The sequence below is a fragment of the Carassius auratus genome, chromosome 12 (assembly GCF_003368295.1).
Source record: "Carassius auratus strain Wakin chromosome 12, ASM336829v1, whole genome shotgun sequence".
NCBI classification, from domain to species: domain Eukaryota; kingdom Metazoa; phylum Chordata; class Actinopteri; order Cypriniformes; family Cyprinidae; genus Carassius; species Carassius auratus.
The window spans coordinates 4,837,169-4,852,655 of record NC_039254.1 but is presented as its reverse complement, the minus strand read 5'-3'; the positions used below and the strand labels follow the sequence as shown (position 1 = coordinate 4,852,655).

Genomic DNA, 15,487 nt, shown 5'->3' with positions numbered 1-15,487 from the left:
CATCCTCCCTGATTCTTCAAGTCAAAAAAGCTGCTTTTATGCTACTATAACCAAAACACTTTGTAAACACTGCTTTTCGCATGTGAATCGAGAAACTACACTGCACAGTGCTCACAAAACTCACTGCACTGGGGTTTTTCTGTGATGGCTGATATACCTGCGTCAATGTTCAAAAACAGCCTCTTTGCAAAGTCTGAATTACATTGTGACAATTCACTCTGCCAAAACCCTAAATTAGCAGCTATATCTAATATTTCTAATTCTCTTAACTGGGCTGCCAGTTTCTGATCACCCAAATGTTATTTTGATTACTCCAACCCAGTCTAAAGTAATAACCAAAATCTATTTTAAATCTAATACATATGTTTCCTAGAAGCTACAAAAAAAATTCACACCCAGCATTAACAGCACAGAGACAGCCACAGCAATCCCTGTTAATTGATGACTTTTGTGCCAGTAAACATAAAATCGCTACATAATCAGAACTGCCTTCGCACAAAAACTTTAAATGCCAGCAGTAATAAAGATGTAATTATTCATTGGTTTCCTCATGTTCAATGAGACAGCGTAATAGTCTGGCTTTTTTCCTCTCAATCCCAACACAACCACAAAGAATCTTTACTTAAACAAATATATATGCACACACCCAAATGCCATTACTCAGTAAAATTGCATCAATTAGGCTACATGTAATTCTGCACTACATAAATTAAAACATAATGTGTCACGTTCCAGCAGATCACACCCATGCACTTTAACATTCATCTATTAGCCAACAACAAGTTCTACTGCTACTACATACGGCCTAAATACTGTATATGTCTCAACCCAGGAATGCTGCCCACTGGCTCCACTTTATGCCTTTCAGTTTATTTAGATTGAGCAATCAAGAGCACTGGCAACCGAAAATCAGATTGCTAAGAAAAACTGGAATACAAATTCCACTTCCTACAATTACTCCTTATCAAACGGAGCCAAAATGTTTTCTTTTGTCTGGACCGTTTATAATCACAAGTTTGGAGCGAGAACCAGTTATGGATGAGGTCTGCAGGGACCCACAGCCAAATACATCCCTATTGTATTATAATGCACAAAGAAGAGCAGCGTCTTTAAACCATCTGCCAAAACACACAAGAGAACAACACAACCTCCTGGATGCAAAAACTGCTAACATGGATAATCATGTTTCTAAGTTTCTGAGATTGTATTAAATATACTAAAGCATAATTATTAGCCACAATAAACTGACTCAGGCTACTAGTCCTTTTGATGAGGACATGGATAAGATCATATGATAAGGTGAACTAGATTATTTGTTCGTCTGGTCTCTGATTGAATGCGTCTGATGCACACAGAACATGCGCCACAGAATCTTTACAGTAAAAACAGCAGTGAAAGCTACATGTTTGGGTGCAGCTACGTACCACATCATCATTTCTTCTGAAACTAAGACTATTAAATATCAATTTCTTTATTGCAATAAATCTGAAATAAGGTCAAATTAAATTAAATTAAAAACTAAATTATACTACATTATACTACACTAAAATATAAAAAAATCCCTTTGCTGATTTAAATCAAACTAAATTGCAAACATTTCCAAAACTGAACCAAAAAAAAAAAAAAAAAAAACTGTAAAAAATGGCAAAAGCACATAAACAGATGCTAAACATTAAATTAAAATTACAATTAAATCTGAGAAAATAATAAAAAAAATTCAGTAGCAGTGTAGCTAAATTATGTCTTGTCAATGTGCCAAAATGGGAAGTTGTTTCAGAGGTGGAGGAAGTTAGTACACTCTGATAAAAGATCAAAAAGACACAGGTCTTTTTTAAAAATCTGTATGAATAAACGTTTTTTTTTTTTGCATGAATAAAACATGTACAATAAGAGCAGAAACGTGCATTAGGTAAGAAGTAAGAAAAAAAATGCATTTCATGTTGACTTTAACAAACTGTTGTTGCATTTTATTAAAAAATAAACGACACCAAGTCACTCCTATTTCTCTTTTCTAATTGTCTACAGACACAAAAGACAATGATTTAAACCCACAAAAGCTCCCCTAGTCTGTTGCTTTCCCACACATATTTCTGCTGTGCTGCTTATGGCTTTTGGCTGTGATTGTACTTGGACTTAGAAATATATCCCTTGACTATGGTTTTTTGTTTAACGTTGTTCCTCTTCAACACAGGCATGCATTCGTTAGCGGCGTCCCTTCAGACTTAAAGAGATACAGTATCTCAGTTCTCTTTGATTGACATTTGCTGCACAGATGATAATAATGAATAACTGTTTTGGAGCAGCAGTGACAGTTTCGCATGCAGCGTTAGTTCATTTGAATTGGGACGGAGTTCATCTGTGTGAACGAGTAACACTATTAGTAACAGTAACACTATTATTCACACACCACCCTCTTACAAAAAACCGTGAAATATAAATATATATAGCAAATTTGTTATTCTATGGAGTGCTTCTTTCGCAACTTTCTTATTTAAGTTTGTGTGCTTATGTTTCTTTCATATTTACACAGGAACACTAATATTGTGAAAAAAGCCTGAATGCCAAATGTTTTGTAAAATGTCAAAGATTAACATGCATGAATGTTGACCAAGTTTTAAAGTTGTCAGGAAAATGGTTTAGTAACAAATCCAGTGATAACCTATCGTTTTTACTGCAATTTCATCTGGAATGAGTCACTTTAAAGATCCCCTGAAATGACTCAACAAACAGTTTTCCTTCCAGCATTGAAATATTTCCAATTAAAACAAGACATTATGAGTTTTTTATAGCCAAAAGTCTTTAGTTAACACCATAGCCCAGCAAAACCATGATTTGCTACTTGCTATTTGCAAAAATGTTGTATCTACCCTGTGTACAAAATTTGTAATTCATATTTTTGCTCCATTTTCATGGACGAGAATATTTAGGCTTTAATTGCTAATAATCGATTATGTCAACTTTTAGAAGTACACTCGCATATAAGCAACTATTTAAGTTTGGCGTATATACGTTTTTTTTATTTTTTTTTATTAAGAAATTAATACTTTTATTTAGCAAAAATACATTAAATTGATCAAAAAATGACAGTAAAGACACTGATAATGGTACAAAAGAAATCTACTCCGAATACACGTTGAAAACTGCATCATAGTTTCCACAAAAATACTTAGCAGCTAAACTATTTATCCTTGATAATAATAAGAAATGGATCCCCAAATCAGCATATTAGAATGATTTCTGAAGGATCACATGACACTGAAATCTGAAGTATTTGCATTCACATTAATAAATGTCATTTTAAAATATATTCAAATAAAAGTGAAGATGACCTCAGAAACATTGACTAGAAACTACAAATCTTATTTTTAATGGGCATGTTTCCAAACTCATTTGATTATGTAAGTATGTTTATCATCCTGTCAAGGACTAAGGACCAGCGTGGCCAACAATGCAAACGAAAGCCAGACAAAAAAACAACAACATTAACCTTAATCAAGCATAGGTTACATAAACTTTGCATTAAGGTTCTAATTTAATTTTAATAAGCAGTGTTAATTTGTCGCAGGTATACATGACCCCACGATGGCATTGTAAAATATTCTAAAACGAGTGACACGTCAATTTTCCACTGGCTGCGCAAGTTAGCGTAACTCTCTCAGTCCAGCCACTGATTGGCTCACCTCTGTTTCACTCGGCAACACTGATCTGACCTCATCACTTCACTGGAGGATAAATGAGTGATGACAAGCCTGATGGAAGGGACTCAGTCCACACGGTTTAATCTTTCTCTTCTGCTGGCCACTGAAAGGACGTTAACATGGGTCAAATCTAGGGGACCAAATTCAAACCATTTTCTTGCTATTACACTCTCACAAGAGAGGAATATTTGAATGGCGATACAGAAACAAAGTGACACTAACTTGGACAATGGACATATTGTTGAAATCATACACAGATAAGACTTCAAACACAGCTCAGCCGGCAGCAGCTGGCGTCTACTCTGTCTTGCTGTGATGACTTCTGACGAATGATTATGCAAGTTATACCATTATTTATTTTGTTGGCTGAATGTACAGTCGCACAATTTCGAAATCCTGTACCGCAATAGTCATAACAAAATGTCAGGGGCTAACCAAAACAAAAACAACAACAAATGTGTCTTTGTTTTGACTACATCAGAGGTCTTAAACTTTAAGCAAGAGAGGGCCTGAAACAGCACTGACTCACAACTGCATTATTTGGCCGGCTCAGACTTGACAACAGCATGCCGGGTTGTAATCTTAACCATGGACAAATCACAACTGACACTCCTGCGAAGAGATACGCATGGAATTATCAAGCCATCACAACCTCCACGCCTGAATTAACCACCCTTAAACAGATATTGCGATAGCAATGTTGCGCTTATTACTCTCTAGTCGCGTCCAACTGGAGAGGACAAAAAGGGAAAGTTGGAGTTGAATCTGTTCTATGCAAGTCTGTTTGAAAAAGTGCAACAATAACCACCCACTTTTTCAGCAGTCTTGGTTTCCGGAAGTATTTTCCCCATTCATTTCTCCATAGGGATTTCAAAAAATTCCTCAATAAAGACTTCTGAGCTTTGAAACAAACCAACCAGCTCCAAGACGAATCCCAGCATCAGTTCTGATTCAATCCAATAACTAAATTGGTGCTGAAATAACATTTATTATTATAAAGAATTTTGAAAATAGTTGTTTTTCAGGATTATTTGAATAACAGAAAGTTAGTAACATCAAAAAGTACTGTAAAAATAAAAGCTAAGGTTCAAAAGTAACATTTATTCAGCAAGGATGTATTAAATTGATTAAAAGTGACAGTACAGTAAATATATTTATAATGTTACAAAGGATATATGTGTGTGTGTGTGTGTGTGTGTGTGTGTGTGTGTGTGTGTGTGTATATATATATATATATATATATATATATATATATATATATATATATATATATATATATTATGTGTGTGTGTGTGTGTGTGTGTGTGTGTTTGTATATTAGTGCTGTCAAACAATTAATTGTGATTAATCGCATCCAAAATAAGTTTTTGATAATGTAATATGTGTTTGTACAGTGTATATTTATTATTTATATATAAATACACACACACACACACATACAGTATATATTTAGAAAACATTTACATGTATTTATTTATATAATTCATATTTTATGTAAATATATTTAATATACAACTATACATGTATTTTTCTTAAATACATGCATGTGTGTGTATTTATATATACATAACAAATATACACAGTACACATATACTATGTAAACAAAACTTTAATTGTGCATGTGATTAATCGCGATTAATAGTTTGACAGAACTAGATATATGACTGGCTGCCTGAAATATGGAGACTGACTCAATGACATCATTTTCAAAGCTTGATGGGAGTGGACAGTCTTTTGGCAGGCTGCCTGTTCATTTCCCTGGCAACAGCAACTACTCTAAAGAGGAGGATCCTAAGAGCTGGCTGAGTCAGGAAATACAGAAGCATATGTCATTGCTTAAAAACCTCAGAACTCACTGTAGGCCTGTCCTGACTGGTTTACTTTAATTAAAATATATTTATTTACTGAGAAAATAAATGAGATTTATCCTTCCGGAACCCAACTCTATTCCAGGGAAAAGTGCTGATTCCTGCCTCTTTTTCTCTTTATTTTCATCTCCACTGTGCTCGCTTAGTTTACTAATAAGCGTGCAGCTTCCCTGTCGACTCTCTTCAGAAGTGAGGGTAATGAGGGCATGAACTCGAGGACCCGTTTTGAAAAAGTGCTGATCTCTCATTCTGGGACGCCTTTGGAGCTGCTTCCAGCTCGCAGGCTGTCTTTATTAAGATGCACGAGATGTCCCTGTGTCTCCAACAACATTTTGGAACGCTGACACTTTCTGAGCGCAGGCCCAGGCAGCGGAGCACGTGGGTGGGTCCGGAAACATGCTGGTATCATACCGGACTTCAAGGGTGAGATCTGGTTCCATGGGCTCCCTTTGAAGAAAGAAATCAAGGCGGGAATGGAGGAAACAAGAAGGATAAGAAAAGAGCACAGGTTTAAATACTCTATTCGGGTACATTTGGGTACGTATCGGATTTAGATTACTTTTTCATCTCATTATTGAAATTCTACACGCTCTCTATCTTTAGCACACCCTGCTACTGCATCACAGCAATAAACAGAGAGTAAGAGTTTGAACAAATCCTTCAGATTCACTGCAGGCTCAAATGTCCACACAAAAGCATTTTCATGTAAAAGGGACACCAAATATGCCAGAATCAACAGTTTTGCGATACTAACTGTGAATTCTGACGCTCAAAGTACTGTATTATCCAAAACCACAACCCAAAGCTATATCCTGAACTCAAAACATGCACATTCATGTCATCTACACAGTTCATTGAGTCAGTCCCACGAGTTCTCATTATGTAAATAGAATTACAGAGATTGTCTCTACTATGTTATGCTACACACAAAAAAAGCATCATATGACTTTGGAAAATATGTCACCCACTCAGTGTTTTATCATGGGAGAAATTATGCGATACTCCTCAAAAATGCCATCTCCCTCCTCCCACTTTCCTATTTTCCTCCCTCTATCTTCCTTCCCTCCCTATATGTCTTATCTCACAAAAACAAAATACACAAAGAGTCTTTAAGTGACATGGCCTCACAGACATCTAACCACAACAACTGCAGGCCTGTTCCTGACAGCGTTTACCAACACAATGCTGTCATTAAACCATCACAGTGTGCAATAATGTCTCACCACATTTAACCAAGTCACACGTGCCTGCTAATTTAAGGAGTAGTTCATTCTGTCATCATTTACTCACCCCCATGTTGATATGGTATTGTTTACCAGAATGTTAATGCGGTTTTACAGTGCAAATTAATCTGGGGCTGTCAAAAATCGCCAAACCTGAATATGCATGTGCTTGAGATTTTAAAGCAACAACAGAAAGGGACATTTTCAGTAAATAAAAAAAAATATATATACATTTCAGTTTTGTCCCTTACTATATTCCAAAGAAGTATATAGAGTTAAGGCCCCGTCACGCAAACTCACGATAATTTAAATTATGAAGTGTTAATAATCGTTTATAGGAAGGTTCACAACACAACTCTTACAATAACAACACAGAGGAACAATATCATTGGAATCACTCTCCAGCTGATTTCCAGCTAATGAACCATAAAAACACTGACAACCAATTAGATTCCACTTGACTTCAAAGAGTGTGAGGATTTAAAGGGGCAGGCAACAAATAATAAATACAATGTTATAGACTGTTGATGTGGATAGTTATCCGTATAATTATCATTTTTGGTGTAAACAGGCCTTAATTCTATGAGAATAAGGAAGTTCACAAGACAGCTACTGTATGAAGACAACAACACAGAGGAACAATATAGCTGAAATCACTTTCAGAACATTTTTTTTCCCAGCTGATGAACAATATAAACATTGACAGCCAACCAGAATCAACCTACCATGAAAAAGAGTGTTAACAGTGACTGATGACATTCCATCAACTTAAACTAATATTAGGGTTAGGGTTAGACAGACTGGAATAGTGAAGTGACATGTTCAGTCAAAAACAGTACAGAGGCTGTCATGCGAATACCAAGAACTGGTAAGATAATAGAACTTTTGAGTTAAACCAAAACCTGACCAAATAGTCTACTTCACTAACTCAGGTTTGTCAAGCACAGGAAGTGGAATTATGAAGTGAAAACCTTAGAGGTACAGAGGTTTTTATTGTTCAAACACCTCTTTCCAGAGTCCAAGAACTTTGGTCTGTTGCAGCTACACTTAACATGAACTTAATCTAATAGCTACTTGCTATTACATTATACTGTAGATTATCATTAGTGTTGGACTGTTGTTGTTGTTATTATTAGTATTGTTATCATTAGACATGTCCAATCTAGATATAGCTGAACTGATGAACACACTTTCAGAAACTTTCCCAGAAAGAAACATTAGTTTGCACAAAAGCTGCTGTTCCTCCCATAAGACTCTTATCTCATTTTACTCATAAAATATTAGGGCTCTGCATTCCTATGCATACAAAATGCTTAAACCACAGGAATCCAAAGAATTCTGGAAGAACAATTGTTGCTACTGGACAGAATCTCTTGTGAGCGTCTCTAACAATTGCTTGTTTATTATTGCATTCAGAAATACTGATACTGAGGAAGAATGCAAAACACACAGAGATGGAGAAATCAATGAACGAGCGCACTGAAAAGTCAACTTTCCCTGGAAACTCAGTTTCCTCCTGTTGCATCCCTCTGGAGAGCGATCCCACAGTTTCCCACGACCCGTTATCCCAAATATCGAGGATTGGAAAACATCGCAAAGGTTTAAAGTTGTTCACAGCGGGCTTTGCGTGTAGCTATATGAGACGTGATACCATGAAAACTTCATATAATCATTTCACTTACCTTTGTGCTTATCCATTCTTCTCACGCGAAGAAGACTTTCCCTTTTTTCTGCTGTTTTTATATGAAGCAGATCAGTCCAGACTGGTCTGTGTCAGGTTTTCTTGGACAGTCCCGATTTCTCAGGCTGATTCTGATCTGATGTGATGAGATGTAATGTGATGTTATCCTCTCCTCTTCTACAGCTCTTTCAGATGCGCCTCTGTCTGTCGCGCGACTGCCACGCCTCCTCTGGCGCACGTCATCGCTTAACACAACTTTCGTTTGCACTTGCTTGCTCTGAAAGAGTTGTATATTTTATAAATTGGAACACGGAGTATATCTGAATACGTTGCGGTGGGGATACAGTACTTTCAAAGTATATGCAGGAATATAAAATACATTTCACACACAAATATATCTATTTTTTCCTTCGTCTTCTTAAGAGCTGGTTTTGGTAGTAAATTATAATTGTTATACATAAGCGCCAAATATAATCATCCTCGTCAGGCGACCCCCATCCTAACATTTAAAATTCCGCTATATATTTTCATAAAATACATAGATTAATATCAAAAATATGTGTAAAATTATCTAGAAAATGTTACATTGTTTATTAATAAAAATGTATTTATTATTATTATTATTATTATTATTATTGTTTATATATATATATATATATATATATACTGGTTTACTGGTTCCCGGTTATGCTCAACAGAAAAAAAAAAAAGTCATGTTTGGTGCAACTTGAGGGGGAGTAAATGATGACATGATTTGGGTGAACTATCCCTTCAGTACACCTGTCTGTGAGGGGTGAACAGGTTTATTTACTTCCTGTCCTTTCACAAGGACAATTACATCAGGATCATCATCATATCATTGTGTCAATAGGTCAATGGGAGTCACAAGCTCTGAGAAGCTGACCCCTCCACCAAACCCCAAAGGAGATGCAAGAACTTTCCACTTCCACTTCCACCTGTCAAGTCCTTTACTGTGAACAAGGGGATTAGATGCATATAGATCATAATTGGTTATATCCTTTGTTTTCTTAGCATATAAGTAGTCAGTGGTAACTGAATTCCATTTTAACATAACATTTAATGTTTACATTTTTTTAAATTAACACTTCTATTCAGTAATGATGCACTAAATTGTAAAAAAAAAAAAAAAGGGCAGTAAAGACTACAAAAAAATTAAATAAATAAAAAATATAACTTTTAAAATAATGAAAAAAAATTTGTAAGCAGCATAACTGTTTCCAACACTGATAATAATAAGAAATGTTTCTGAGTCGGCATATTAGAATGATTTATGGATGTCACACTGAGGACTGAAAGCTGAAAATTCAATTTTGTATAACTTACATCTTAAAATATGTTAAAATATAAAACAGTTATTAAATTGCAATAATAGCTCACAATATTACAGTTTTTACTGTATTTTTGATCAAATAAATGCAGTGTTGGTGAGCATAAGAGACTTTCAAAACCCCCAAACTCCTGAACAGCCGTTTCATTTAAGAAATGGAGATCTTCATAAAATGAATGTTTATAGAAATCTAAATAACCAGTCCTTTGAAATATGACCAGTTTAATACATACATTTGTCATAATAATAATTTTTTATTTATTTTATTTTCTGTTCTAACCTTTCCGTGCAATTCCCTTTTGTGTTGCCGGCAGCGGTCACTGTTTTGAATCTTCCTTTTTCATGACATGAGTTTGTCATTGCCATTCATAGAAAATCCTGCCATGTTGTAAATTAAGGCACCATTTTTCACTATCAAGGCTGGATATGAGAATATATTTAAACGGCAGTGGTTACTCATGTCTGAGCGACAGGGTAATCCCCTCTAACTGAGACAGTATGGGAAGCCCTATACAAACTGCCTTAGTCAATCTACCAGGTTTCCAGTCAGTATTCAGACTCAGCTGATCCTGTGGCTTTAGAGGTGGATGTGTGAATGAAAAATCTCCGTGAGACGTGTGTGGGAAGGGGGCCTGACAGAGGGTGGTCTGCTTCCCAAACGTTTGTTTGTAGAGGAAAAAATGAGGGCAGTCGTGTTGTTCAAGCTCATGGAGCATAAAAAGAACAATGGGAATACGCTTTTGAACAGATTTCAAGATTCAAGTTCAAAGGCTAACAGGTATCACATTTTTAAAGAATCTGGAATCCCGCTCAGATGCTTGAAAGGGATGCATTGTGGGAACATTGTTTGGAGGCTGTGTATCAGCTGGATGGTGTGGGTTCAGACACTGGCAGATCCTCCTGGTTGCTACTAGTTTAAGCACAAAGAACATTCCACAGCTGTGAGTCAGAGAGCAGGGGTCACTGATTCGGCCCCATCCCAGCACTGGGGCCTTTTGATTCAAGGACATTTCCCATGTTACACCCATAGACATACACTCACAAAACACCATTAAAGTCTTTGTACACAAAGAAGTGCTCAGAATGTGCCAAGTACATCAGTCATGGCAACGGGGCGATGAGATGCTATCCACCACTGAGCACAATAACTTACCGCCAGGCGGATAAAAGGATAGAAGATGGAATACATGGTCTGAAAGCTTCATATTCTTGTTCTTCTGAAGTTCGGCCCTACTGTGCTGTCTTGCAGACTGTAGACAGTAACCCACCTTGACAAGTCGGTGTAGCTTTTCACTCAGTCAGGGAGAGCAAGGCACCTGATCAAACTCAGTTCTGAGCCCCCATGGATCTTCGAGAGGAGAGCATTATGTCATGAAATAATTCCTTTAATCTGCCACTCCCAAACTGAGGTTCAGGTTCAGTCTAGTTTAAACAAGAAAAAACAGGTTTTTGGTGTGAGAATGATCTGTTGAGAACATTCAGGGTGGCACGTATTGAGGCAAAGCCCCTTATTACTGCCATATATTCATCAGATTGAGCTCAGGAAATACTGACAGGGCTTGTGGGGTCTGAAATTCAAGACTAGCGCATAACTGCCCTAAATGTTCAGTGGATATAGCAGTGAGACAGCCTGTTTGCACAGGGTCTTGTATTTCTCCAATTCAGTATGCTTATTTTATTACTATTATTAATTATTATGTGGGCGCAAGACAAATGTGAAATGTCATTTTGGACCGAGCTTCTAAGAGGATAATTTGCATGAAATAAGCTAGGGGACATACCTCGGACACATTTGTTGAACATGATTGGATGAGATAGAAGCATCCAGATTTGATTAGGGTATAACTGCTGAGTCAACATATCTCTCTTGGTCACACCAATCTGTATGCCTGTTGACTCTTCTTACAGGAAAATAAATCTTCAAAAGACTTTTTGTCTCATGTCTTTATTGAAAAAACAAAAAAACAAAATTGCCACTATAATTTATCAAATTAAACAAATCAATAAAGACATATTGTAAATATGTAAAAACTGTTGATATGTACTGTAACAATGAGTGTTTAAAACAATTCTAAAAATGTTACATTTTATTATTTACAGTATTACAAATTAAACAAATCAATATTACGTTTGCCATACTATTATATTGTAAAAAAATTGTTTTTAATAATATATTGATAATAATTATAGATTATAGACATTCAAAAATGCAAATTATCCATACAAATTATAGTAATAAACAAAACAGCAAAACTATTGTACTGCAGAAAATTATTTTAAACATAATTATTGTAAAGTTTTTTCATTCAATTTTGTATTATTATTTAAATAGAAAAAAATCAAACAATTGTCCTGTAAACAAATGTAATATTTAATATTGATATTTTTGTTATTATAATACATCCAATAATGGGCTATTTTATATAATGGGTTGTAAAATACAAATAAACCACATCCCTGACTCATTTCATTCATGCATATCTTCTCGTACTGATGTGTCTGTCACAGTCTGTCAAACATGGATAAATGTGTCTTCTTGTTCCTACTGTGCAGGAGGATGCCAGCAGTGTGGGTGACCAGAAACACCAATAAACATTCATTCTATTGCTCAAATACCTCTACAATTCAGAGTGGAACCATTGTAGAGGTACAGTGCCAAGGCTTGTTTTGAATTCGACTGACTCTGGAGCCTGGGAGCCTGGGAGTGTTTTGGGAAACAGGTCATACCACCGGGTACATTTATCAGGCAGCAGATAACATGAAGGAAAGCACCCAGGGATTTCCAAGTGACTCAGCAGGCAGACCTCCCACTTGTAATGACCCCCTTATGGCACAGGGGCTTGTATTTCATGTAAAGTGCACCACACAGTAATAACTACGTCAGACAGTATGATCTGAAGCAGAGTTTTATTACTCAGCAGAGCTTATACACCATTTTCATCAAATCTTTTCCCTCAAAAAAGACAGAAAAGGGTGAGGTACACAGTAGGGGTATCAAAACCAACTCTTCATTCTGTTTTAAAGTGACATACAGGTCTGTTACAGGTCTGTTTCTAGTAATCCCACTCATTATAGTCATATGTTTTGTGATACTATAAAAGCACAATGCTGTTATATGTCCTAGTTCTCTGTCATTAACCCTGTTAGTAACACAGGAAACTGCTGGGAATAATAGCCAGCGGCGGCCCATAATACATCTGCAAGCCGAGACAGTGTCTATGGGAACAGCATTATTCGGCAGCAATATAAATGAACGACAGAGATACGGCCCTGATATCGAGTCTACACCTGGAACAAATGCTATGGCTACAGCTCCGACGATCCCACGTCAACACAGTGGCAGTATTGAAACACCTCTGATGCTGATGACACACGGGGCAACTTTTGTGGAGCAATGTTGCTTGGACACGTCCCCTTTGAGAATGGGGCACAAATTTCTGTCTGGATAATTTAGATTGGTCATGTGTTTCACCTGGTTGCCCATTGACGGCAATGTTGTCCAGAGTTGCCCAGTGTATCACCAGCCTGAGGCAGTCATTTCAAAGGCTTTTCTTGCTTTATTCAAAATAAAACGCTGTTTAATATTGCAGAAAAACAGAAGTCACAATAAACAGATTGTCTGATTCAGAGGAAGCTGTTTCAGAGAGGGCCGATGTCTGTTATCGTGCCATGTCTGACCTCTAGTGGCGACATTTAATCATCATTTAAAAAAAAAAATGAAAGTTTAATTTTCGAAACAATAATAATAATCACCACCGCCTCTTCTGGCAATCAGACTAGTGGATTTTGGATAATAAACTTATCTATTTCATGTGCTGTTTTCGGCTTTGGTTATGGTGAACATGCTTGCTACTTATTTTTTTTTAGGTTTGTGACGAGGCAGCAGAGTGCTGGTGGGACAGGACGCAGATTTTAGTTTCTAATGCCTTCCAGAAGCTTTGCTCTGCAGGTGGAGGATCTTCAGTAGCTCTCACTTCCCGCTTTTAACGCACTTCAAAGGTCTCGTTAGGTCCGCAGCAGCAGGGGGCCCCAAGGATCCCTACAACTCCACCACCTAACGGCCTGTTTAGAGGGAGATCCCTGCTGACAGCCCCCGGGTCCCCATCTAAAAAATTACAGTCCTGTTTTACAAGAAGGCCAGGAGGGAGGAGGATAAATCTCTCTTGTCCTGGAGGCTGGTTTAATGAGCGCAGGCACACCGTCAGCTCCTCTCGCTCATGTGTTTGCATCTAGGGGTCACCGCATTTTGTTCCTTTTCAAACACTCACTCACTCATTTAAAGATAAAGATATCTATTAGATTTGGGAAAATAAAAAGGTCTTCTTGAAGCAAAATAAAACTTTTTTTTTTTTTGTGCATGTAATTGGATGCAAAAAAGGGGGAAAAAATAGGGCTATCGCTCTAATACATCATATGAGTGACTGATAAATTAAAACATGCACAATCAGCTATTTAGAAGAGCTTGGCTTTCTTCTTCATGTCGTTGCGCTTCCAAAGAGGAAGTCTGTCAAACTCATGGATCTCCATCCCAAAAATATTAAAGAATGTCTCAGGAGTCAAGTGGCGCTGTACATAAATAAGGAGAGAGAAGAATTATTAATAAATCATTAGACGTGATCAGGTCAGAGCAAAAATGAACTTTCTCCTCCATTTGATATGACTACAAAAACAACAGCAATTATTATTATTTTATTAAATACAAATATTCACTGTACGATAGTTTATTGAAGTAATATATTTATTAGTAAATTTTGTATTATTTCTTTTTTAGTTAATTTGTGCCTAGTATTATTGCAACAGTAATTTTACACTGTTAATTATACATATATATTTTAATTTAAATAATTGTAATAATAAATGTTATGTAAATAATATTTTTTTTAAGTTAATAATATATGGGAGTATTTAATAAAACAGTTTTTCTTTTATTATTATATTTTACAGAACAAAAATTGCATTTTGAACGTATTTTAAAACGCTGTCATTTTCTTTCCTCGGATTTACGCAAATCACAGGGTGAATAAATGCACATCCCTGTGTAATTTTCTTTCATTCACTTTCCCTTCAGTGAGTCTATTGGGTGCTATTTACCTCCAGTCTCGTCCTGTCCACATCCTTCGGGAGTTTAGTACGCCCTCTGTTGGTGACAGTGAGCATTTCATATGGGTACACCTTTACAAAAGGAGGGATTGTGTTGTTATGGAGAATGCTATGCGAGGCATTTGCCAAACACAATGAATTGCTGAAAGCAAATGGACAAGGGAATAATGCATGGACATTACATTCTAACACAGTACACAAACATCAACTCTTGCCAAAATACAACACTACGTTCGGTGCAAGTGAGACAGTGAGTGAGTATGCAGGAGGGGGTCAGAGCATGCAGAGGAACAAACAGTAGGTGAGCCTTGTGTGTGAGAGAGTGTGAGCATGTACTGTTTTCCCAAAACAGAAAGTCTGTGTTTCTCAATATAGGAAAAAAGTGTTGGTTAGAAGTAATATAGGCCTAATGCATTAAGGGCAATATAGATATAGTTAGCAACACATAATAAACTGGTGGTGTGGTTTAGCATGGAGAAGAACAAATCCTGGTTACTGACTGTACCATATTCATTTTTATGGGGGAAAATAAATGAAATTCTCAAAAAATAAAATAAAATAAATAAATT

The 15,487-nt window shown here is 36.4% G+C and overlaps 2 protein-coding genes across 42 annotated transcripts in view; both read right to left on the bottom strand.

Moving 5' to 3' along the window:
* The window catches only part of afap1l2 (actin filament associated protein 1-like 2), a 35,110-nt gene extending 26,434 nt beyond the window's left edge, over positions 1-8,676 (bottom strand). For both annotated transcript variants that reach the window (XM_026276439.1, XM_026276440.1), the window contains exon 1: positions 8,472-8,676. In XM_026276439.1, the coding sequence (XP_026132224.1) occupies positions 8,472-8,487 (16 nt within the window). In that variant the 5' untranslated portion in view covers positions 8,488-8,676. The remainder of the gene's footprint in view (positions 1-8,471) is intronic.
* Positions 8,677-12,708: 4,032 nt separating this feature from the next.
* The window catches only part of ablim1b (actin binding LIM protein 1b), a 64,096-nt gene continuing 61,317 nt past the window's right edge, over positions 12,709-15,487 (bottom strand). For 38 of the 40 annotated variants that reach the window (XM_026276421.1, XM_026276395.1, XM_026276437.1 and 35 more), the window contains 2 exons: positions 14,910-14,990; positions 12,709-14,384 (listed from right to left, as the gene is read on the bottom strand). In XM_026276421.1, coding sequence (XP_026132206.1) covers positions 14,271-14,384; positions 14,910-14,990 — 195 coding nt within the window. In that variant the 3' untranslated portion in view covers positions 12,709-14,270. The remainder of the gene's footprint in view (positions 14,385-14,909; positions 14,991-15,487) is intronic. The other 2 variants (XM_026276413.1, XM_026276423.1) reach the window with 1 other exon arrangement.